The 23,685-nt window shown below is 41.9% G+C and overlaps 1 protein-coding gene and 1 long non-coding RNA gene across 3 annotated transcripts in view; one reads left to right on the top strand and one right to left on the bottom strand.

Annotated features, from left to right (window-relative positions):
• Positions 1–4,218: 4,218 nt before the first annotated feature.
• On the bottom strand, positions 4,219–17,816 carry LOC121343253. 2 transcript variants are annotated; one of them, XR_005953669.1, is made up of 7 exons: positions 17,705–17,816; positions 11,873–11,968; positions 7,864–8,159; positions 6,937–7,030; positions 6,157–6,212; positions 5,471–5,632; positions 4,219–4,916 (listed from the first exon to the last, which is right to left on the bottom strand). It is a non-coding gene; the product is annotated as an uncharacterized LOC121343253 (long non-coding RNA). The 2 variants fall into 2 exon arrangements; XR_005953670.1 differs by lacking the exon at positions 6,157–6,212.
• SP4 (Sp4 transcription factor) overlaps positions 17,141–23,685 on the top strand; it is a 26,747-nt gene continuing 20,202 nt past the window's right edge. The window contains exons 1-3 of the mRNA XM_041418243.1: positions 17,141–17,570; positions 18,241–18,341; positions 18,849–20,397. Of these exons, the coding sequence (XP_041274177.1) occupies positions 17,564–17,570; positions 18,241–18,341; positions 18,849–20,397 (1,657 nt within the window). The 5' untranslated portion in view covers positions 17,141–17,563. The remainder of the gene's footprint in view (positions 17,571–18,240; positions 18,342–18,848; positions 20,398–23,685) is intronic.

The following is a 23,685-nucleotide window of genomic DNA, read 5'->3' as shown; positions in this document are numbered from 1 at the left end:
TAAACACTGAGAAGTAATTTACCATCAGTACAACAAAGCAAGCCCATTACACAAATACAGCATCTTAATTCTTCACATTTAAGACATAAGTTTAAAATTTATTATTTTATATACATTCTGAGTAGGTGCACAGGCTGTCAGCACACTGGCTTTCTAAGTAACAACATCTTGTTCTAGAGCAATTCTAAGTTAATCTATGGAGTACCTCCTTTGTTTTTCCAGTGGGATGACTATTCTCTACTGACTTCAATCCCTTGGGGCTTCAGTATAACCCAGTATTCCTTAATTTAAGCTTGTTTTTCATGTCATGGATAAAGTTTTGTTTTTTCCAAAACATTACAACTTTCATTTTCATTGCCCATAAAAGCCACCATGTGCATCAGCAGCTATTTTATATCCTTTCTGCCCTCCTGTGACCTACATTCAAAACTTCCCTTAGAAGAAAATCTTTCTTCCCACTCAACAAAGTACTCCAAACCCAGTTTTAAAGAACTCTTTATTGCAATCTTAGTGAGACAGTAAAGTCCAGTAGTAAGGAAGATTCTCTTGGATTCGGCAGATGTAAGTTCAGTGCTTGTTCCACAAAAGCTTTTCTTAGCACTCTAAGCAAATCATCTACTGGGATCCATGATCTTACATAACCTTTTTGAGTACAGACTTTAACTTCTCTGTGCTTTGATATCCCAGCTGTAGTGGGAGAAATAAAATTCCCTGTTTTTACCACAGTGTTGTAAACATAAGAATGTAAAAATTAGAGGTCTCTTACACATCCTGGAATAAACATTTAGTGATAAGATCCTCTTTATGAGCCTTGCAGGATCTCATAGATTACAGACTCAAGCAATTTTTCAGAATGTGCATATACCAGAATGTACTTGTTTTTTACAAACAGCAGGAAGATCTTGATTAAATACTGGTGCAAAATAGGAACTGCACAAAAAAAAAAAATGCTACACGAAAATACACTCTTGCATTATAATTAAGAAATAGAAGTAATAATTAAATTAAATAGAAAAATGAATACTACTACAATCAGTGCACTTTGTACTATTAAATTATTAAATACCATAAATAGCTCAAGCTTTCCTTAGTGTTCCAATTAAGTTTCAGCTGCATATCCATTATCAGTGGTATACCTGCAGCAAAGGCAGGCTTGAAGAGCATTACCTTCCAATTTTTCCCTTCATTAGTAATTTTAGCAACACTGTTAACCAGAGTTTAAAGAACCTTATTAGTTAGCATTTTCACTGTCATTGGTTGCAAGACAGACTGTTCATCTTCGAGAGGTGGCTCCACAGCTCTAGGAAGCTGACTCAACACCCCTCCACAGCTGATGCACACACTGCTACCTGCCCTCCCCACCCTTCCTTTCTGCCCCAGCACTGACTACTCACTCCTGATGCTTGCATTGTGCCAGCTCCACAGCTAATGAGGTCTTTTTGGGAACCACCTTCAGTCAGCAGTGTGTCATGTCAATTGACAACGAAGCCTGTTATAACCTGAACAAGGAAGGATGGGTGCTTGAGGAGACAAGAACACGTGGATCAGGAAGGAAGGGAGCAAGGGCATGGGGAGCAAGGCTTTCTTGGCCACTGAGATCATTTACAGTCACTGCTGACTCTTGCATTCCTTCACATATAGGCTAAAAAGGTCAAGTAGGTAGGGCAGGTTCGTTCATACTAAAGTGATACTTTCAGTACTTCTCTGCACTGCATTTGGTGTCTGCTGAAGAGTGACATCCCAGGCACATTCTTCAGATGTTTGGGTGATCTTCTGCTGAAATTCAAAGATCAGACACTTGGGCTACCACCAACAGGTTCTTCCCAAACTATGGCACAGCACACATCTATTGACATGAGCATCCTCTCCTCAGAAACCAAATGGCAGAATTGGCAACAATGGTCATTAACTTGTGACTGGGAGATACTGGGCTGGTCAAGAACCTTTTTTTTTCTTTTTTTTTTTTTCTTTTTTTTTTTTTTTTTTTTTTTTTTTTGGTAAAAAATGCCCGCAATAAAGAATAATTTTTAAAAAAGGCTGACATACTTTAGACCTGAAATTCTTTAAGAATATTAAATGCCCATCCAAGGACCTTCTCCAAATTATAGAGTACTGTGAGACATGTAAATCCAGTGAAATGGTAGTGCCTGATCACTCATTTCAGCTTTTGGCTTAACAGAAATTACTAGGAGCAAGGCCAAAGAGGATACTAGACCAAGCTGTCTCACATACCATAGTAGCTCTCCAGAGAATGTTAATGTATTGCACCAGCTAAAGCAGAATTAGCCTGTCTTTGTAAATATCTGCATCAGCAGCATGATAGACAGGGGATTGACTTTCACAAGTGCTTTGAGAATGGTAACTGTTTCATCCTTCCTGCTTATTTTTAGGCCCATCCACATATTCTATGAAACTTTAATTATATGCTTTAAAATTGCTGTGAGGCCACACCACATGTCCTGATGCTGCTCATATACCATGTCTCATGCTGAATCCTTGTGAGACATTCCTCATTCTGGGTTTATTCATTCACTTATTATACGTGAAGTCATGTAACTTAAACTCACTCTGCCCCATGTGTCCTAAGGTCAGACTAATTTCTCCTGTTTGCATTTCCTACTTAGGTTTTCCCTCCTAGTACATCAGTCAACTTGCCCCTGTACACAGGTTCAAGCTGAAAACCAGTGTGGATAATTGTGGAGTCTAGGCTTGAAACCTGAGCTAAGTAACAACTATAAGGTGTTCATGTGGGCCATGCTGCCAGCAAAGGCAGCTCAGGAGTCCAAATAGCATGTCTCTCTTTCCAACTAGGATACAAGCACAGCCTCACAGCATTGCTGAGCCTCTTACCATGGAGAGAAAGAAGAAGAGACCTCATGAAAGCAAAGAGAATAGGTGTAGAGATGTTCTGCTAACCCCACAGCGAAGGAAAGGTGTCACACCTCTTGTAGCTGATCTCTACTGCTGCTGAAAGGGTGCAATTCTAATTTGTGCCTGGCCACATCTTCTCACCTTCCCTTTGTGTTGGGGGAGTGCTGCTTCATCACCACAGTAAACTGAAACAATTTAGCTGAGAAAATATCTGTTGTGTGACTGTTTTTTCCAGTTGGGTTAAGTGAGTTTCTCTGAGTTGCTGCATGGCCACACTGGTACAACCACAAGGAAATCAGTGGTGATGCACACCTGGGCAAGAAAAAGAAGAATGATTATTTTTGGAAGAGTACCTTCTCAAATTGGCTAAAGGCAGTTATGAAGCCACACAGCTGCATATGAACCCAGCACAAATAAGTACATTGCTGTGAATCAGCACACAAACTAAATGCTAAACCCAGAAGACTTTAATTAGTTAGTGTAGAATTGCATTTGCTAATGGCTAGTGCTGCAATGATCAGTGAGATCAGTATAGACCACCATGATTTGAAAGATCATGGTTTTTCTGAGACAAGCATTGTCAAGAACAAGCAAACTTACAGAAAGCAGAGATGTTAAATGTTTCTGGAGTCTTTCTGTAACTAAAAATGGGAGATTGCAAACTCTGTCAAAACAAAAATAATTTTTTAAAATAAAAGTAGAAAATAAAGAATCTACAATATGTCCTCTGATACAGAATAGCAGAAGGGATCAAACTGGCATAAGCTCCAGCGTGCCAGTTTTTTGCTTCTAGAGCTGCTACCTGCTTTGCTGTGCCAGCTATCTCAGCTTTACGCAGAGACTGCAAGAACTTTGCACAAAGTATTTACTGATCACATGAAACAGAAGGTGTCAGGTTTGACTTTGGTTATCCCAGTTGTTCCCCTTCTCACTCTCTGTTTGAACCAGGAAAAACAGCTAGTGTTAGCATTTGGATGTGTACAGGGAATTCTACTTAGAATAAAATTTATTGCCAAACTGACAAAATAGTTTAGCTGTTCATAGTCGAATATTTCACCTACACCACTGTGTGGTTTCAGCAGACACTGTCTGGCTGTTTTCACTGTCGGGCTGTTTTCTCTCTCTAGTGATTGAATGCACACCTTCCCCAAGAGGGAGACTTGATGGTACCCAAAGAGTTTGGCACTTCATTCTTGCTCTTTAGTCATCTCAGATAAGCACCAATGCAGAGCTTACTCTAGAGCTGTGTGATGTCCTTGTGAAGCTTCAGGATAGATGTTACTTCAATGAGAATACCTTCCATTTTTTAATATGCAAAATATACACATTGAAGCAGAAATCTCTCTCTTTCTCTCTCTGTTAATTATTATTTTTCAGGTAAGTAAAGAGAAAAGCAATTTCCATTTTGTATTTTATGTTGACCTTTAATCATTGTTTTGGCAAATTTAATTTGTTTGGCAATGTTAAATGTTTAATTGTAGGGGGAAAAAAAAACCAAAACCACCCAGAAGATATCTTTCACTATCTAGCAACTGCATTTAGCAGCACTCATACATTTATCATTCGCAGTATATATTTCATCAGGAAACCACATGAGATGAATTAGATTTCCTGTTCAGCTTAGAGAGCAGCAGAAGGCATCTAGCCAGTGCAGAGTTGTTATCCACTGTTACAAGATACGTAACTCTGACTTTACAACTCTTTAGTAGTTCTTCATGTGAAGACTAACATGAACAGGCTGCATGATGTCAGATTGGTTCTGTCCACTTCTGTGAACTGCTTATTTCAATGTACAACAAATTCGCTGTCTAGGAAAGCTGTCTTTCATGCCAGACAACTGTGTCTGTGCTCTAAAATATAAATTTCAATGTACAGCTATAAATGAAGGTGTTCTTCTAAGGCTGATGGAGAGCTGTTCATGCCCACATTCTTCTGCTAAGAAGAAAAACCTGAACTCTGCAATTTCTTAGCAACAGCTTCTTTGAGCACCACGTAATTCCAAGCTGCATCCAAAAGCAGATCCCTTTTTCTTCCTTACATAATAACTGAAAATTGAAGAAAGAGAAGAATTTTGTTATGATTTAGAATGTGACTTTTAATGCTTTGGAAGTGAGTCTTGGCAATCTACATGAAGGTCTTTACAAAAAAGAAATCACTTATATTTCCATCATCACCAAAAACAAAGTAAACAGAAAGCCACCAAAGAAACCATGAAAGTATGACCAATGTAAAATGGCACTTCTTCACTGTTTTTCTGATATTTTTTCCTTATAAGAGAAGGAACAAATTGCAGTAATCACCTCCTACAACTCATAGAATCAAATATGTGTATTTACAAGACCAACAGCAAATAGGTGCTTTCCTCCAAAGAGGTTTAAATTTCACTAACAAAAATCAGTTACAAATGAAAGGTTATAACTACTTGGTGGAAGAGGGGTGGTTTGGGTTTTTTGTTTTTGGTTTGGTTTTTTTTGTTTGTTTGTTTTTGGTTTTGGTTTTTTTTTTTTTTTGTTTTTGTTTTTGTTTTTGTTTTTTTTTAATTATTATCTGGAGTGCTATCTGTGGCAGAAAAGCTACTCAGTTGTGTGCTAAAGCTCACCTGCATGTCCACAAAGATGTTCAGAGAGAGAGAGGAAGGATAGGGAACCCCAAATTATACCCTGCTGGGCTACCCTCAGACCCATCACAGAAGCCATCAGACCACTGAGGACCAATCTCCACAAGTCCAGAGTACAGGGAAGGCAGAGTAGCAGGCAGGAACCTAGAATAATACAATCAAATAATCATTTACACAGGAAAAGACCTGTAAAATCATTGAATCCAATTGTTAATCCAGCACTGAGAAGCCCACCACTAAACCATGCCCTTAAGTGTCACATCTACACAAGTTTTAAATACCTCCACAGATGGTGATCCACCACTTCCTTGGGCAGCCTGTTTAAAGCCTTGGCAACCCTTTCAGCAAAGAATTTTTTCTTCATATTCAATCTAAACCTTCCCTGGTGCAACTTGAGGCCTTTTCTTCATGTCCTATCCCAGATAAGCTGGGAAAAGAGGCTGAACTCCACCTGGCTACAGCCTCCTCTCAGGCAGCTGTAGAGAGCAGTAAGGTTCCTCCTGAGCCTCCTTTTCTCCAGGATAAACAACCCCAGTTCCCACACAGGACATGGACTCCAGACCCTTCCCCAGCTCTGTTGCCCTTCTCTGGACACTCTCCAGCATCTCAGTCTCTTTCTTGTAATGAGAGGTCCAAAACTGAACACAGGGTTCAAGGTGTGGCCTCACCTGTGCCAGGTACGAGGGGACAATCACTGCCCTGGTCCTGCTGGCCACAGAACAACCTGAACAAGGAGTACCAAGAAACAAACACTTTATTCAGGCTCCTTCCTGGACTGTCCCAGCAGGGACCCAGTGTCCAGGTGGAAAGGCCATAATGTCAAGGTGCTGCAAGCAAGCAGCTTTCTAGATCCCCTTCCAGACCAAGCAAAGGGGGTGGGATACATCATGCAATGCAGGAGAAAAGCATTTTCAAGTTGTACAGGATTTACTACATAATGTTTAGGGGAGGATCCAGAGGCAGGAAAAGGGAGATGTTTAGGTGATTTGGGGAGGAGTAAGAGTGGGAAAATTGAGGGGTAAGGGGATAAACATGGCCAGTTGTGTGTAAATACACTATATTTCAATATTTCTATGTCTTACTATCTCTATTCTTCTTTTGTTCACATTTTAATTCTTTTCACCACCGACTTATTTCAAAGAAGCAATTTGGCAACCAGTAATTTATTATAATGTAGTTTGGATAGAGAAAATTAGTAAGTATCTAACTAGCTTCTTCTAATAAGCGCCAGCAGTATTTAGAAGGAAAAGTCTCTTAAAGCTACAAGGAATACTAATAAAGTAGTTATACAACTTTTCTTCTGAAAAGTTATTTTACTTTATTTTTTGTCTTGAAAATTTTGTCTTTTAAAGTGTTTACATAATTTTCCCCTTTTGAAGCAAGTGTCAAATATTAATACCGAGAACAGAGACACAGTTTTTATGTTCACACAGTATCCAAATATTTACCTCAGATATTTTCTGTGAAGTGGTCCTAGAATTAAAACATTTATAACACTGCATTGCCATCACTGTTTTCAAGAATTCTTGAACAACGGGTAGTCTGAATAGGGGAGAATAAAATATCATTTTCAGAAAGGAAAAATCAGCAGTCAACATCAATTCAACATCAAGAACAATACTCTAATAAATTATTAAATTGACACTTTTAAAGCACCTGGAGGGTCAGTGAAAAACAAACAGGCAGAAAAGATTTGTTGCAAAAAAAAGTTTGATAAACTGCTGTGTTTTCTTTCTTTAACAGATTATCTGGCTCGTAGCAAAAAAGGCAGTAGAAGAGATGTGTATTGACTTATGGGAATCTTTGGGCACTACCTTACTTGACATTCTCATTAACAAGGTACAGAAACATTTTGTTCTCGGCTAACTTGCTGCACACAATATGTGCATAATTGCTTGCAGAAAATACTCCTAGACTTATTTATATTTTGTTTTCAAATAGAAAGGATATATAATACAGAATTCTGCTAGGATCTGGCCAAAATCTGATCCAGTGCAAAATTTTCACATATGACTTGGTTGACGGAATGGGGAGCACACTCAAAAAAATGTCAAAGAGAAGAGGTACAAGGGAGCTGAAAGATTAGAATTCAAAATGACTTTGATAAATGGGAGAAGTGGTCTGTAATCAATAAGATGAAACTCAATAAATACAAGGACCAAGTACTATATTTACGCTAGAAGAAAATCAAATGCATAAATACAAAACTGAGAGTACTAACAGCTCTGTAGAAAGAGACCTGGCTGTTACAATAAACCACATATTGAATAGAATCAATGACACCACACTGATGGAAAAACAAAAACTCATCCTGGGACATTCTAATAGATATGTCATATGTGAGGCAGAATTAGCAATTGTTTTCCTTAACTCACCTTTCAGAAGCCTCTGTTTGGGGTAGTACATACAATAGTGCAATAGTACTATAATAGTATCATACAATAGTACATAAAGAGTACTTTTTAAATGGTTTAAAATATGGAAAATTATTGAAAAAAGGAGAGGTAATATTTGCTCTAAAAAATAAAGGCTGATGGCAGGTGTGGAGGTGATATCTCAACCTTCCAATATGTAAAAAATTCTGAAAAGCAGGGATCCTTCTTCACGATGGTGCTTCATGACACTGAAGACATGGCAGAACCTTTCTGGCTTTAATCACAGCTGGAAAGGTCTAGGATAAAACACAAAAAGCTTCTGACTCCAAGGATAGCTACAGACAGAAATAGGTCACCCAAAAACTGAGGTATAATCTCCACAATTCAACTTTCTAAGAAGAGGTTAGAAAAATACTCATCAGAGTTTCTCCATTCCTTGGAGGAAGAGGCAAACAAGTGGATCCTGCTGAATTTTCATTCTTGCTACTTTTGTTAGAGTCTCAAAGCAACAGAAAGTTGTAACTTAAATTAGCTATTTTTTTAGTACTAAATATTTTCATGACAGTTTCTGAGTGACTTGCCTTTCAGAAATTCATGCCCTGGTGGTCTGCTAGTTTTAAACAGTAACATCTGCAGAGGTTAGACCTCTTGCTGACTTCGATCCATTCTCTCATGACAGCTTAATGCATCTCTTGATGCCTGCAGGTCTTTGATTCCAAATATTTGTCTTCTTTCGGATTTATTTCTGACCACTTGAATTTTACATTTCCTCACAGAACCTCTCTGACACATTAATCAGCTACAGAATTCAGATGACACTGTTCTTGATGCTTTCCCCTGGCATCACGAGGGCTGCTTTTAACTATTTATAGGCTTATTTATTACTCAAATAAACTATCTAATGCAGTATGTTTTGTGCTTTTAATCATTATACTATAATGTAGTTAAATATTTACCAGGTTGATTTTAAGGATTTTATTTTCTAAAATACTTTGCCTTTGATTTCATGGTTTTATGCCTATGGACACCCATTCTGCAGTTAAGATTACTACACTAATCTTCACTATCTTGCAGCTACTGTGACAGAGAGAGTCAGCTATAATTACTTCTTAAATCAGATCTCATTTGTTACTTACGACTAAATCTCCTGCACACCAGCAAAGCCACCTACTGCTTAAAGCAGTCCTTTGTGGTAACAAGAATTTGCTACTCTTAGCTATATCCTTCAGTAGTATTTGAGCCATTAATCCTGGGTACTTGAAATTATCTATTACAACAAGTTTACTTCTATCTGGACCCTTGTTAGTGCAATTCTTTTGCAAGGGTTATTCTTCTACAATAAAATGCACTGAGACTTGGAGAGAGGTAAAAATTGAGCCTGTGGCTCATGTCCTCAGTTCCCTCTCCTCAGACACTTCATGAAAGTAAAACTGTTTCCTATGGAAGAGTCAAGATTAGAAAATATATTTGAGGCTCTGGACTGTGCTTGTTTCAACTGTTTTGTTTTGTTTTTTTGGTTTTTTTTTTTTCTATTAGAGCTCAAGGAGAAAAAAAATTCCCCCTCCATCTGCTGTACCTGTAGACTTGAATTTCCAGGTTTCATTTATTTTCTCAAACAAGAACTGACATTGTAATTGACATGTTCCTCATGCAGCTTTCATCTACATTTACTAATACAAGACCTGTGCAGAACTGGGTCACTGGTACCACATACAAAATTTGGATTACAAATTGCAAGTAACACAGAACACAGAGTGTCCTGTTTATGCCTACATGTATTACAGGCATTTTAACTAATATCCTGGTTGAACTTCATCCCATTTTCCCATCCTCTGGTACTTTGTAAACTGCCAGCCTGGTTTCACTGCAAGGAGTAGGTGAGACAGGTCATGAGTAGGACTCAATGATCCTGATGGGTCCCTTCTAACTCAGCATATTCTCTGATTCTGTTTTTGAACTGTTTAAGTTGAACAACTTTAAACAACTAATATAAAATGCCCTGGACCTATCACCACACCTGCCATCACAGTGTCTCCATTTTTGGAAGATGAACTGAGCAAAAAACATGTATGTGGGCAGAGCAGCAGTGCTTTCAGTGGCAGCACAGATGCAGGCAGACTTCCTGAGCCAGAAGAGTTTCCTGCACACAATGGGCCACATAAAATGAGACTGCAAAGTTGGTTACATCAGACATGACTTTCTGTGTAGTCATATATTGTCAATGATGACAAAGACAGGATCCTTTTGAGCATCACATCTGGCTCTATGAGAAGAGTTCTGCAAATGCAGGTGGGGCAGATCAGCAGCAAAAAGAAATTTCTAGAATGAGAAGTACAATATTAATGATGAATTCAGCCCTTTTTTGGTGCGAAGACTAGTGTGTGAGCATGTTGTTGAGCAAACAGAGGAAATAACTAATCATGCAGAGACCCAAAGCACAGTTCCCTTATCTCAGTGCCCTGGCAGCATTTTGGGACTGAAAAATCAACAGCAATCAAGGTTACTTAGGAAATTAAAACAATCATTTTGACAGGAAGTGGTAGTAAACTCGGATACATCCTCAGCTGCATCTGATGGAGTCAGTGACAGGGAAAATGTCCTCTCCACTATCCCGGCTGCTGCTGAGATCATTTTTTTTTCCTAGTAGCTGGTACAGTACTGTGGCGTTTGCATTTAGTATGAGAATAATGTTGATAACACACTGATATTTTAGGTGCTGCTGAGAAATAATTACTTTAAATCAAGGACTTCCCAGTTTCCCAAGCTTTACTAGTGAACAGGTACACAAGAAGCCAGAAAGGAGCATAGCCAGGACTTCTGACCCAAACCAGACACAAGGATATTCCATACCACAGAATACCATGCCCAGTACATAAATGGGTGGAGTTGACAGGAGGAGACAATTGCAGCTCAGGCTTGGACTGAATGTTGGTCAACAGGTGAGCAATTGTATTGTGCATAATTTGTCTTTCTTGAGTTTTATTTTTATTTATCTCTTTGTTGCCAACCTTTTAATTATTATTACCACTATTATTATTATTTTATGTTTGATGTTTAGTGTTTTGTGTTTTCTTTTAATTATTAAGCTGTTCTTATGTAAACCCAGTAGTTTCTCCTCCCCATCCCACCGGGGCAGGGAGGGCAGTGAGTGAGTAGCTGAGTGTTACTTGCTGGCTGGGGATAAACCACCACATCCATGAGTTCAGATCTCCAGGTTCTAGATCAAAAGGAAGGAGTCACTGTGTTGCAAGCTTTTGTAACAGCCATGGAAGACAACGCTAGGGTTGGTGGTACATGGAGATGCACGGTATCTGCGCATCCCACAGCTCTCTCCTGGCCACGCTGACACAAGAAGACTATGATCCCTCAAGCTCCCAACACACTGAGATCAACAGACTGACCCATCAGGGCCACTGTGCCTGCACCCTGGTATTCAAGCTCATGAGCTCATCCATTGGCAATCTTCACTAAATCCTTTTCAGTTACTGATTTAATTACTTTCAAGTGGTCACTGGCTATGTGTACTTGTTTACCTCAAAGAAAAGTCCCTGATTTTCTGTCAGATTTTATTCTATACATATCTTTCCCACATTTGTTTTACATGTTTAAGAGTATCTATCTCCTCATCAGAAGGAACTACATCTCAAGGTTTTTCCTTCCCTCCTTAGTCTAGGATTGATGATGGTAGGGTATGTCACACACAGCCAACAGGGGCTGGCTCTCTGGCTTGGGAGAAAGGAGAAGCCAAGATGTCTGCAGAGAATTACACTTGACAGAAGCTAGGGACAGGAGGAGAGAAGCCAAAAATACTTCATTGCAATGACAAGTAGAATCAAGTAACTCCCTGAATTCAAACACACTTCAGGCAAGACTTGATTTTAGTTTTCAGACTTGTGATAGATTGGGCATAGAAAAGAATACAGAAGACAATTATCACTCCCTTAAGGTATGCAGATTATCTCTCTGCTAGATGACATGATCCTGAGTGTTGGAAGAACACATTTTTTACCTGGTAGGGGAAGCTTCTTAGTGTATGTCCTGAAGTCAATTCCCACACTGTGTCCTTGGATATGCTGAAGTCCTGGATTGCAGCTGTCACTTGTTACTGTGACAAGAAACAAAGTCTGATGTCTTGAGTAATGTCAGGTAGACCTCACTTTCCCTTCCTAAACTAAAAACTCACTTTCACAATGTCTGATACAATGTCATCCGATAGTCAGAGCTGATATGGTAGCAGGGTGCAGAGTGCATGGGCCCTGTCTAGAGCCATAAAAATCCTGTTCAGAATAAGTGTTTGATCCAGTGCCTGAGACATACCTGCTTTCTCATAGCAATGACACAGTAATGACATGAGAATATCCTAGGAGAACATCAGGTGAGTGAGAAGCAGGTACAATTGAATGCAGTACAAGAGAAGCTTTGTGTTTCAGGCCTGGAGAAGTTAGGGCCATGGCAATCAGAACTGAAGCACTCATTTTTGCTACTTGTCTTCCTAAAGGAAAGATTCTTAATCCAGTCCTGTGCTGTCTAAGGTTCCCCAGGCTGATGCATTTGTAAGGTCAGTATGCTACAAAAGAAATCATTGCTCAAGTTCCCATGGTGTTGTCAATATATATTTTCCACAGAATCCAAGTAGGTCAAACACCTTTTGCTTGGTTCACTTGGGATCATGTGGAACAATGCCGAAGGGGCTTGCTTGCCAAGTACATGATTTCCACTGTGGCTCTGGTCCAGGCTCTGTCTGATCAGTAACACTACGCCATCACCAAATTCTTCAAAGCTGCTGTTGATGGAGTTGAGACAGTTTACAACAAAAGCACCAGAAGCATAAGAGTAAATATGCATCCAAACCTGCTTATATTTCTTGGGAAACATTTGAATTCCATGGCAAAGCAGCACCAAGAGCACAAAGGGAGCATGAAAGAACTGGCAAAAGAGCCTTTGGGCTGGTAAATAAGCTTCATTCAGAAATACAGTTATGTGATACTTGATCTTACACAATCCTGGCAGACAAAAATTACTCCTTCATATGTTTATATAAATATTCTCACCACCACCTCCAGCTTCAGTCAAACAGTGTGGTCTTATAGTAGTTCAGCACCTTGTGTCTAAGGGCTGCAGCATTTTTAATCTAATGGAAGCTCCCCTACAACTGGCATTACAGTTTTGTGAAGCCACCATGTCATTACTGTCTCTGCTGTTTGCAGCTGCCGGCCTCTCGTCTCTCTCTGTCCAAACACAACCTATGTAAGTGCTGGCAGAGAAGGGAACCAATGAAACTGGAGCATGCAGACAGCTGTCTTTCCCTCCCCCTTCACGCCCCCTCTTTTTTTTTCCCTTTGTAAAGATATTTGATGTTGTTCTGTTCAGCATTACAAGCCCTACTGTGCTCTAGAGAGTCATGCCTAAATAGGCTCAAAAATATCAGTCAGTGTGTTAGGTGAAAAATCAATGAATGCTAAAGTCAGCTTAAAGAGCAAGCCAGAAGTGATAAAGATAACTTGGGAGCTTAAAAAGGGGGAGAAAAAAAAGAAAAAAAAAAAAAAAAAAAAAAAAAGAATGCAACACACGTGCGGATTTGGAGTGAGAGAATATTTTTGAGGTGGAGAAATGGGTGGCTCTTAGAACAAAGAAAGAAAGTAGCAAAAAATAATGGGAAAAGCAAGACCCAGGGAATTAAATTCACACAGAAAAAAAGTTGTAGAAAACAAAGAAAATTAAAAGATTAGGAAAACAGAAACAAAACACAGAAGAACTGACAAACAAGAGAGTCAGAAAAACTGCACATATGAATAGAGAGGAAGGATAATTAAAGTATCAAAAACAAGGAGCTAAGCTCTTTGTAGTTAAAATATATACACACTGTGAGAGACACAAAGCAATAAACACTCAGCATTAAGTGGATTTTCTTAGTTTGGGCTGTTGTGCAAACCAACCACCCTCATGTGATACTATGCCTGAGCTACATCTTGCCAGGAACCTCGTATTTCAGTGGGTCTCTGCTCACCCACACATTTCCATGTTGTGCTCTTTTCCTGGGTGACAACACACTTCTAAAGTTCCGAGCCTGAAAGAAAGCAGTAATGAAAGCCTTTTGCTTATTTTTTTCCCGTTTCTGATGTTTTACTTTCATAGATCCCCATTAGCAGTTGGAACTCCTGTGCCAACAGACATAAATCCTCAGACCTGATCTTTCTTTCATATAACTCAACAGGTGACTACTGCTGACTTCAATCAAAGCCCACAGAGAACAACCATGTCAGGGTGCAAAGGGAAGGTACTGGTTCATGTGGGAACAATGCTGAAAGGGGCAGACTCAGAAAGCTTAAGCTGGCAGAAAGAATTTGAGCAAGAGTGACATTTGGAATTTGGGAAAGAGTAGGTGGTATAGGAGTAACTATGGATGGTAAAAATAAAAAATGAAAATCATGGTGCCCCTACTGAAACCACCTACACCACCACCACCATATTTTATCTGTCACTTCAGTTGAGACAGATGTTACTCTTTGCACCCTAGAGCAAATTTTTCAAAAGCACTGTACCTACAGCCTCAGATGGAAATCCAGTAAAAGTTTAAAAGATACATAGGACTTAAAACCCGTCTCTCTCAGGAGAAAAAAAAAAAAAAAAAAAAGTGTGACCTGAGTGACCTGGATAGCACATTTGCCTTTCTTCATATATCCCTTCCTTCAGGAGGTGCCCCACCCCATACTGCATACTCTGCTTTCCAGAGCAGAGTGCACGGGAAAGCTCTGGTGCTCTGAACAGCCTGACCATACACTCCCACACACTGTCCAGGAGCTGGAGCTCTCAAGGAGCTCAGCCCTGGCCCTGTGCTGCAGGTGGCCCAGTCTCCTGCTCATCTGATGACCACTGGGTCACCAGCAGTCCTGTCACTACCTCAGACCTGCTTGGATGTGAAAGGTGGTGCCCTGAACAGGAAGGCACTGCCCTGCCTTGGCAGTGGACTCTCCAAGGAGGAAGCCCCAGTCTTGCTGCTCCCTGGCACTGACTAGGCTGAGCTGCAAACTGTGAGCTACTACCACTTGCTTGTCTGAACACAAATAATTCAGCATTTGTGGGGTCATGATCCCTTCCCAACTGTTGTTGCTGTGAAACAAAAAGAAAAATTGTCAAAAGAAAGAGCAGGAATTCAAGCAGTTTTGGGGAATTCATAGATGAAAGAAGGAAGTTTTAATTATATTCTTTAAAAGCACAATAGTGGGATAGCCTCAGAATCCCAGCTCACAAAAACTGGGCTGGACAGCTTGGGGGAGGAAGAAGTAGAAATATATTTACACTGTAGAAAAGAAAGAAAAAGCAATCTTAATTACGTTATGTGTGATATTCCATGTCTCTGTCTTTGATATGTTGTTAAGAAATGGGCCAATTTTCAGAACATAGTTTTAAATTTTCACTACTACAGTGGGTAAGCCTTTCAAAAGTATGGAGCAATGCATAAAACCACACCACGTGACTGACGCACGAGAAAATTGTCTCTTTAGAAAATAGAAACCTTTAGAACTACAGAATTGTGAAGGAGTTCAGAAAACTACTCTGTCTAACCCTGCACTGAGGTGGAATCAAATACTCCCAGAGCAGCCTGGTACATGCACATCCTAACTTCCCAAAAACTTCCTGCAAAGGAAGTTCCTTTGGCCCAACAGCTGGTCAGTTCTGGTGTCTCACCACTACAATACAACATAACAGAGCAGAGATTCAGAGCATGGCTATGTTATGTTCATAGTAGGGACAAACATCATTCATCACTGCCATGACAATGTAACACTTGAGTTGGATTCAATGATCCTTTTGCATCCCTCCAACCCAAACTATTCTGTCCTGTGATTTTCTACTTGTGACCTGTGTTTTCTGTCTGTACAATGTCTGGGAAACAACCTGTATCATACTTATGCCTATCACTTTCTTACTATACAATGGTATTTCTACATTTCCTCTCTTCCAAAGGGTTTGCTGCAGGCCTGGAGTAGGGATTGAGGGAAGGGTGGCCTCCTCCCTTTGGAGGATGAAACTGTTGAACAGCTGGTAAAAGAACTGCTTTGGCACTTTTGTCTTTGTTTTATCATAGAATCATAGAATGGCCTGCATAGGGAGAGAACTTGAAGATCATCTAGTTCCAACCCTTCTGCCATGTGAGACTCATTCCACTAGGCCAGTTTGCTCAGAACTCCCTCCAGCCTAGCCTTGAACACTTCCAGGGATGGAGCATCCACAGCTCCTCTGGGCAACCTGTTCCAGTGCCTCACCCTCTCCACAAAAAAGATTTTTTTCCTAGTATCTAATCTAAACCTATTCTCAGATTGAAGCCGTACCCCTGTTGTCCTATCACTACAAATAGTTCCTGCAAATAGTCTCTTTCCATTTTTCTTGTAGGCTCCTTTTGGGTGCTGGAAGGCTGCAAAAATGTTAACCCTTAAGCCTTCTCTTTTCCAGGCTGAAAAAATCTAAACCTCTCTCAGCTTTCCCTTATAGGAGAGGCGCTCAGTGCCACTAATCATCACAGAGCCTGGTGATTTTGCACTTGACAAACAAATCCGGCATACAGTATAGAAAACTTGAAAGGGCAAAATTTGCACAAGTGCACCAATTTTTTTTCCCAAATTTGAGTAAGGCTAACAGGCTTTGCCATGGAGGCGGTTAATGTAGATCTACCACAGCTGCCACGACCGGCTTCGCCTTGCCCAGCTATCGCCCCAAGCCAGTCAGCCTGAGCGGGGCCGAAGCAGCAGGGAACAGCGGCACAAGCATCGGGGGAAAACACCAGCACCACGGGAATTCATCTGCTTTTAATCGAGCAACACCCAGCCCAGACTGACGGCAGCTTTGTGACTCCGCAGCGAGGCCGAGCAGGGACGGCCCAGCGCTGACCCGCCCCGAAGGCACCTGCCGGGCACAGCCACCACGCATGCGCGCTAGCCGCCACCGCCAGCCCACAACTACATATCCCGGCGTGCCGCGTGTGCCCAGCGCCGCAGCCGAGCCAATGGCGAGGGAAGAAGCAGTTCCCGCCTCCACGCAGCAGGTGTGGACACAATTCCCCGAGCCACCCTTCCCCCGCCCGCAGGCAGAGGGCTGGCGCGGGACGCTGTTACAAAGGAGCACAGAGGCGGCAGAGCGAACAGGCCCTGGCTGCCGTGGGGAAGCCGCAGGGGCGTCTCCTCCCCGCTCCCTGCGCAGCCGGGGAAGCGGGCGCGGGGGCCGCGCCTCAGGGGAAGCGGCGGCTCGGGGCTTCCCGCGCGCTGTCAGTTACGAGCGGGAGGAGGAGGAGGAGGAGGCCGAGGGCCCTGGGCCGCGGCCCGCCTCCGGCCCGCCCCCTGTGCCTGCGGCGTGGGGAGCCGGGCTGAGGCGGAGCGGGGCGACCGAGGGGCCGGCGGCTGGGCTCGGTTTCCTGCTCAGTGGGCGTCGTTGGGGCCCCGGCGGGCCCCGCCCCCGTGCCGCCCACCCCGGGCCCCAGCTGTCACTCAAGGCGGCGGGCTGAGGCCGGCGGCAGCGGCGGGCGGAGAGAGAGGCAGCTACGCCACAGCCCAGCGGCGGCCATTCGTGGAAAAATAGGCCGTCCCGCTCCTCCCAGCTCCGGCTGCGACCGGCCTTCTCCCCGCTACCCCCACCCCACCCTCCGCCTCCTCCTCCTCCTTCTCCTCCCCCCTAGAGCGGCGCCTCAGCGGGGCATTAATGCGGGATGAGCGGTATGTAACCCCCTCCCTCTCTCCCTCCTGTGCACACCCCTCCCTCCCTCTGCTCCTCCCTCCACCCTTCATCCCCCCTCTATCCCGCCCTCCCGGGTTCCCCCTTTTCTTCCCTCTGTTCTCCCCCTTCTTACCCCGCTCTTCTCTCGCTGCCCCTCCGCCCATCCGTGCTGCTTCCTCTATGCCCCCTTTCTTCTCCTCTCCTGCCTGCCCCTCCGGCTTGCCTCCTCCGTACCTCCCTCCTCCATTCCCCCTTTCTTCGCTAACCCTCCCTCCTGTGCACATCCTTCCCTCCTTCATTCCTCTTTTCCTCCCTCTTTCCCTCCCATGCACAACCCTCCTCCTGCCCCCTAAAGCATCGGCGGCCACTCAGTGGCCGTCGATGCTTTAGGGGGCAGGAGGAGGAGGAGGGTTGTGGGTGGTTTTTTCCTGCTGTCTCTGGGAGAGGAAACCAAACCTCCCCTTTCTGGGTGTTAACTCTCCAGCCCCCATGGGTTGGGTTTCAAACCACGTTTCTTAGGACTCGTTCTTTTGTAATAATGATTTGTACTGTTGTTTTTATGAAGAGGCAAAAGCGACAAGCTGGGAACCGAAAAGGATATGCTTGTAGGTTTTGTTATTGTATAAATGAAGGTGAATAATTAACCTGTTACACTTGATATTTTTGCAGATCAAAAGAAGGAGGAAACTATGCCCACAGAGGGAGAGAAATCTCCCGAGGCAGAGAATAACAACAATAATAATAAAAAAGGGAAAACTGGAGGCTCACAGGTAAAGAACACACACCCGAATAGGGAAGTGCCCAAACTATTAGCATTTAAAATGAAATGTTCAGCTAACAGCATTTCCTGCTCAGGGCATCTTTCTTTGGGTTGGATGAAACACAGTTGGTTGGGTGCAGTGTTTTTACTGCCTGGACATGTTTGTTTGGTTGCATTTTGCAGTGATCAGCTGCTTTCCATGTAATAGAAGTATTTTTAATTTTTTTTTTCTTTATTTTGAGGGGGGAAAAAAGACTGAATTGATGATGCAGTTGAGGTCTTGGCTGTCACGTAATCATTGATAATTAGAGACTTTTAAGAGCACTATGTTTAAAGACTATTTACAGCAATTCATGCTTCCTTATTCAGAGCTGTATCATTGGTCTCTGCAGAAGCACCTTGTTTTGGTTTTTTTTGGCTTCCTCCACCTTAAGGTGCAAACCTTAGTGCTGACTCCTGATGCTTCATACTTGCACTCTTGTCCTAAATGCTTTCTGTGTTCTCTTTTTATGGATAGGATTCTCAGCCTTCACCTCTTGCTTTGCTAGCAGCCACTTGCAGCAAAATAGGAACTCCTGGTGAGAATCAAGGAACTGGACAGCAGCAGATTATTATAGACCCAAATCAAGGTTTGGTGCAGCTTCAGAATCAGCCACAGCAGTTGGAATTGGTAACAACTCAGCTAGCTGGAAATGCTTGGCAGCTCGTTGCCGCTGCTCCTTCTGCTTCAAAAGACAATAATGTTGCTCAGCAAGGATCTTCTGTTGCCTCAAGTGCAGCAAGTCCCTCCAGCAGTAACAATGGAAGTACATCTCCTTCAAAAACCAAATCAGGCAATTCTTCTACAACAACCCCTGGACAATTCCAAGTCATTCAAGTACAGAATCCAAGCGGTAGTGTCCAGTACCAAGTGATTCCACAGATTCAGACAACGGAAGGTCAAATCAATCCATCCAGTGCTACTGGTCTACAAGATATACAGGGTCAAATTCAGCTTATTCCTGCAGGGAATAATCAAGCTATCCTAACAACTGCAAACAGGACAGCTTCAGGAAATGTTATTGCTCAAAACCTAGCAAATCAGACAGTTCCAGTCCAAATTAGGCCCGGTGTTTCCATACCACTGCAACTGCAAACTATTCCTGGTACTCAGGCGCAAGTTGTAACAACGCTACCTATAAACATTGGTGGGGTAACCCTGGCTTTGCCTGTGATTAACAACGTTGCCACTGGGGGAAGTTCGGGGCAAGTTGGCCAGTCTACGGAGAGTGGAGTTTCCAATGGAAATCAGCTGGCATCTACACCTGTCACTTCTGCCTCTGGTAGTACCATGCCAGAGTCTCCTTCCTCATCTTCCACCGCTACAACCACTGCCTCAACATCTCTGACTAGCAGTGACACCCTGGTAAGCTCTGCAGAAACAGGCCAATACACAAGCACAGCAGGCAGCAGTTCAGAGCAGGCGACTGAAGAACCTCAAACAACTGCTACAGACTCCGAAGCCCAGAGCTCCAGTCAGCTTCAGTCCAATGGACTACAGAACGTCCAGGATCAATCAGGTTCCCTTCAACAGGTCCAGATTGTAGGTCAGCCTATTCTGCAGCAGATACAGATCCAGCAGCCTCAACAGCAGATTATCCAGGCCATTCCTCCACAGTCATTTCAGCTCCAGTCAGGGCAGACTATACAGACCATCCAGCAGCAGCCTTTGCAGAATGTTCAGCTGCAGGCAGTGAGCCCAACTCAGGTGCTCATCAGGGCTCCAACTTTAACACCATCAGGACAGATCAGCTGGCAAACTGTGCAGGTTCAGAATCTGCAAAGCCTTTCAAATCTGCAAGTTCAAAATGCTGGGTTACCCCAACAGCTAACCATTACTCCTGTGTCTTCAAGTGGTGGCACAACCATTGCCCAGATTGCTCCGGTGGCTGTTGCTGGTACCCCCATCACTCTGAATGCTGCCCAGCTTGCTTCAGTACCTAATCTTCAAACAGTAAGTGTTGCCAACCTGAGTGCTGCAGGTGTTCAAGTTCAAGGAGTTCCTGTTACCATTACCAGCGTTGCGGGTGAGTGGTCTGACAAAGTTTTTGAGTTTTCCTTGTTTGTATGGTTGTTTTGCTCTGTTTGTGGTGGTTGTTTGTGGCTTTGTTTTGTTTTGGGTTTTTTGGGGTTTTTTTCCTATTACAAGAATACCAGATGATTTTAGATTAGTACTCTTCAGAATTTTCTGTAATGAACGTTAAACGCTTAACTGTGAGGAAATATATTACACTTATCACTAAAATTCAGATTTTAAAATAGCTGACATTTTTTGCTAAACATTGAATTAATATTACCAGTGGTGTCAGTTGAAACTGAACTGTTTGTATTTGATAAACTATACTTAAATATTTCTGTCCTCTATCTTACTAAAGACTTGTAGGCTCCAGAAGCGAACATGAGACTTTATAGTTAGAGCTTTGATATGTTTAAAAGACAGCACAAAAAAGCTTTTTCCAACCAAGCAGTATTCCTAATCTTTTGGGAACCTAGAATGAGAAGTGGCAATATGTGATACCTTGTGTATTGTATTGTATTGTGTACAACATGGGATACCTTGTGTCCTGGCATGCATTCATATGGAACTACTCATTGCATTCTGCACTAGCTCAAAGTTGTTCCCTTAAAAGTTTGAGCTCTGCAAAGAGATTGAGTGGAATAAGGTGTGCTTGCACATAGTTTCTGTGGCTTGCTTTAGAATAAAAAGATGAAGCCAACTGGTGACTGTACTTCAGGACTTGCTGAACTTTTGTTATGTACTATGAAATGACTGTTTGCTTATGCTGGTCTAGTAGTTGGGAAAGGAGCTATTAAAAGGTTCTAGGCTGGATAACTGAGCTTAGTTTTACAGTGAACTCTGTGCAAGGTCTCTATAGTGTCCCACAAGGACACCTCTTTATGCAAAATTTGCTGACTTTTAATGTTTCAGATAACTCCCGCCTAAATCAAGTTTTATCTTTGTCAGCTTTATAACTACTTACCTAAGCTTGGGTTTATGTCATAGAAGTAAGTCTTCTATTGTAGTAGTTACAATGACCTCTTCTCAACAACAGCCTGACTATAGGCACAGTTTTACTATAAAACTGTTAGAAAAAAACACATCGTGTTTAACTGCTGTCAAGTCTGCATAAGCAAACCTTAGTATCATATTGACTCTTAAATGGTTTGGTTTTTATAATCATATGCTAAGGTGACAAATGTTTAACTGGGCAAAAAATTGTTCTTTTGGATTGAAATGTTTTTGAGGGGACATAACTACTAACATAGTTTAGTAGTAAGAAATTCACAATTGGGAGAATTTTGTCTGCTATGGTACTTCTCAGCATGGAATGGCATGTTGAAATACTAAGTGCTGAGTAAGATGGCACTAAACCTGGCTGTTTAAGGAGTGTAACACAAGCATTAATCTGGGTAATCAGAATTAAAATCTTGACCTTGTGTTTAGCTGTAATGGTTCAAAGAGAAGTTTGGTTAGCTAGCTGAGCAGCTGCAGTCCTATTTACCTTGGAACACTTTTTTTCTTGATAGGAAGGTGCTGGGTGGTGGTTTTCATAGACAGAAGTCTCTACTTTGATAGGGGACTCCATAGGAAGCCTGCTTTGGGAACAGCCTAGATTTGGGGATGCTGGAAAAACCTTTCTGCATGTAGGTTTCTTCTCTGCTTACTAATGGTGTACTACTGTTCAGTACACACTAGCAGGTGTTAGAGCAAGAGAGTCTGAATATCATCTTCATTGGTTATATTGACCCTGCCTGTGCTTGCATATGATGTCTTTTGGAAAATAAAGGGATTGAGATTGGTAACTTGAGGATGAAAAAAGGGCAATGAATCACAAGTATGATCCTGGACAAGCTAAGCCTTAGTCATACAGTGTTTGTATGCTAACTAGACTACATTTTGTGATCATTGAATGCCTCTTCATTGTGCCCACTCTCTCACACCCTGCTCCCAGTAGGTCTCATGGCTATTTCCATAATTTTTTGGCAGCAGTGAATCATAGAAACACAGAATAGTTTGGATTGAAAGGGACCTTTAAAGGTCATGTAGTTCAACCCCTCTGCAATGATCAGGGACATCTTCAACTAGATCAGGTTGCTCAGAGCCCGTTCAACCTAGCCTTGAATGTTTCCAGGGATGGGGCATCCACCACCTCTCTGGGCAATCTGTTCCAGTATTTTGTCACCCTCATTGTAAAAAAACCTCTTTTTTATGTCTAATCTGCACCTGCCCTCTTTCATATTAAGGCCATTCCCTATTGTCCTATCACTACACTTGTAGGAAGTTCTTCTTCAAGTCTATTGTAGCCCCTTTAGGTATTGGAAGGTGCTATAAGGTCTCCCCAGAACCTTCTTTTCTTCAGACTGAACAACCCCATTTTTGTCAGCCTTTCCGCACAGAAGAGGTGCTCCACCCCTATAAGTATTCTGACATTTTTTGCTTTCCTTTGTCAATGAGGTACTATTTCTCCCCCAGGACTTGATGGTATGGAGAAAGAACAAGCTTTTCAATGCAAGAGATTAGTTGTAATTTCCTTCTCTTACTTATCTCTGCTTCTGTCCTATGAAACTTCCTGATTCTACACTCTGGGAATGGGAGACATGGTAGAATGGAAAGGAAAGGGAAGAACATGATGTGCAGTCCTTAATGCTAATATGTTAAGATTCCAAGGAAAGAATGGTTATGAAATAGAAAATTGCAAATATGCTAAACTCTAAACTTTGCTTGCCACTTTAGTAGAATAAGCTGACTTTATCAGGGCTGTTAACTTCCCTGGGATTGCTGGTTTTAATTTGAAATGTTGTTGTTTGTTTTTCTTTTTTTTTAGTTATTCCCAGGCATCATTACAGGAAACCTTTTGAAAAACAAACAGCTCAGCTACCTCAGTATCTGCAGACTGGTATTTCTTTTCTGCAGTACCTGAGCTTGCCAGTGTGAAGTGTCTTGAAAATAAGCTGAACTCTCCACAAGTAGTTCATTTGCCACAAATGAGCAGTAGGTGTTAGAAATGAGCTGTGTGGAGGATGTCCAGAAAATTTTAAGGAGAAGGCTGAGTGAAGAACTCATCCCATGCATTGATTCAGGTGCTCTAACTTTGTTAGGGAAAAGAAGTTACGTTTTCCTTCAATCAAACCCCTTCAATCAAGCCAGTTGAGTTTCTAGGAAAAAAACTTTTAAAATCACAATAAAAAATCACAACAAATAACTGGGTTTGTATTTGTGTCATATTTCTGTTCCATGAACAGTGGTTTTCCTAGTTATTTCCATAGTGAGATATTTGAGCACTTTTTCCTTTAGTTTTTCAGTAGTAAATGAA

The sequence above is a fragment of the Onychostruthus taczanowskii genome, unplaced genomic scaffold (genome assembly GCF_017590055.1).
Source record: "Onychostruthus taczanowskii isolate IOZ18803 unplaced genomic scaffold, ASM1759005v1 scaffold59, whole genome shotgun sequence".
Lineage (NCBI taxonomy): Eukaryota > Metazoa > Chordata > Aves > Passeriformes > Passeridae > Onychostruthus > Onychostruthus taczanowskii.
Note: the sequence above shows the minus strand (reverse complement) of the source record. Positions and strands in the feature narration are given on the sequence as shown.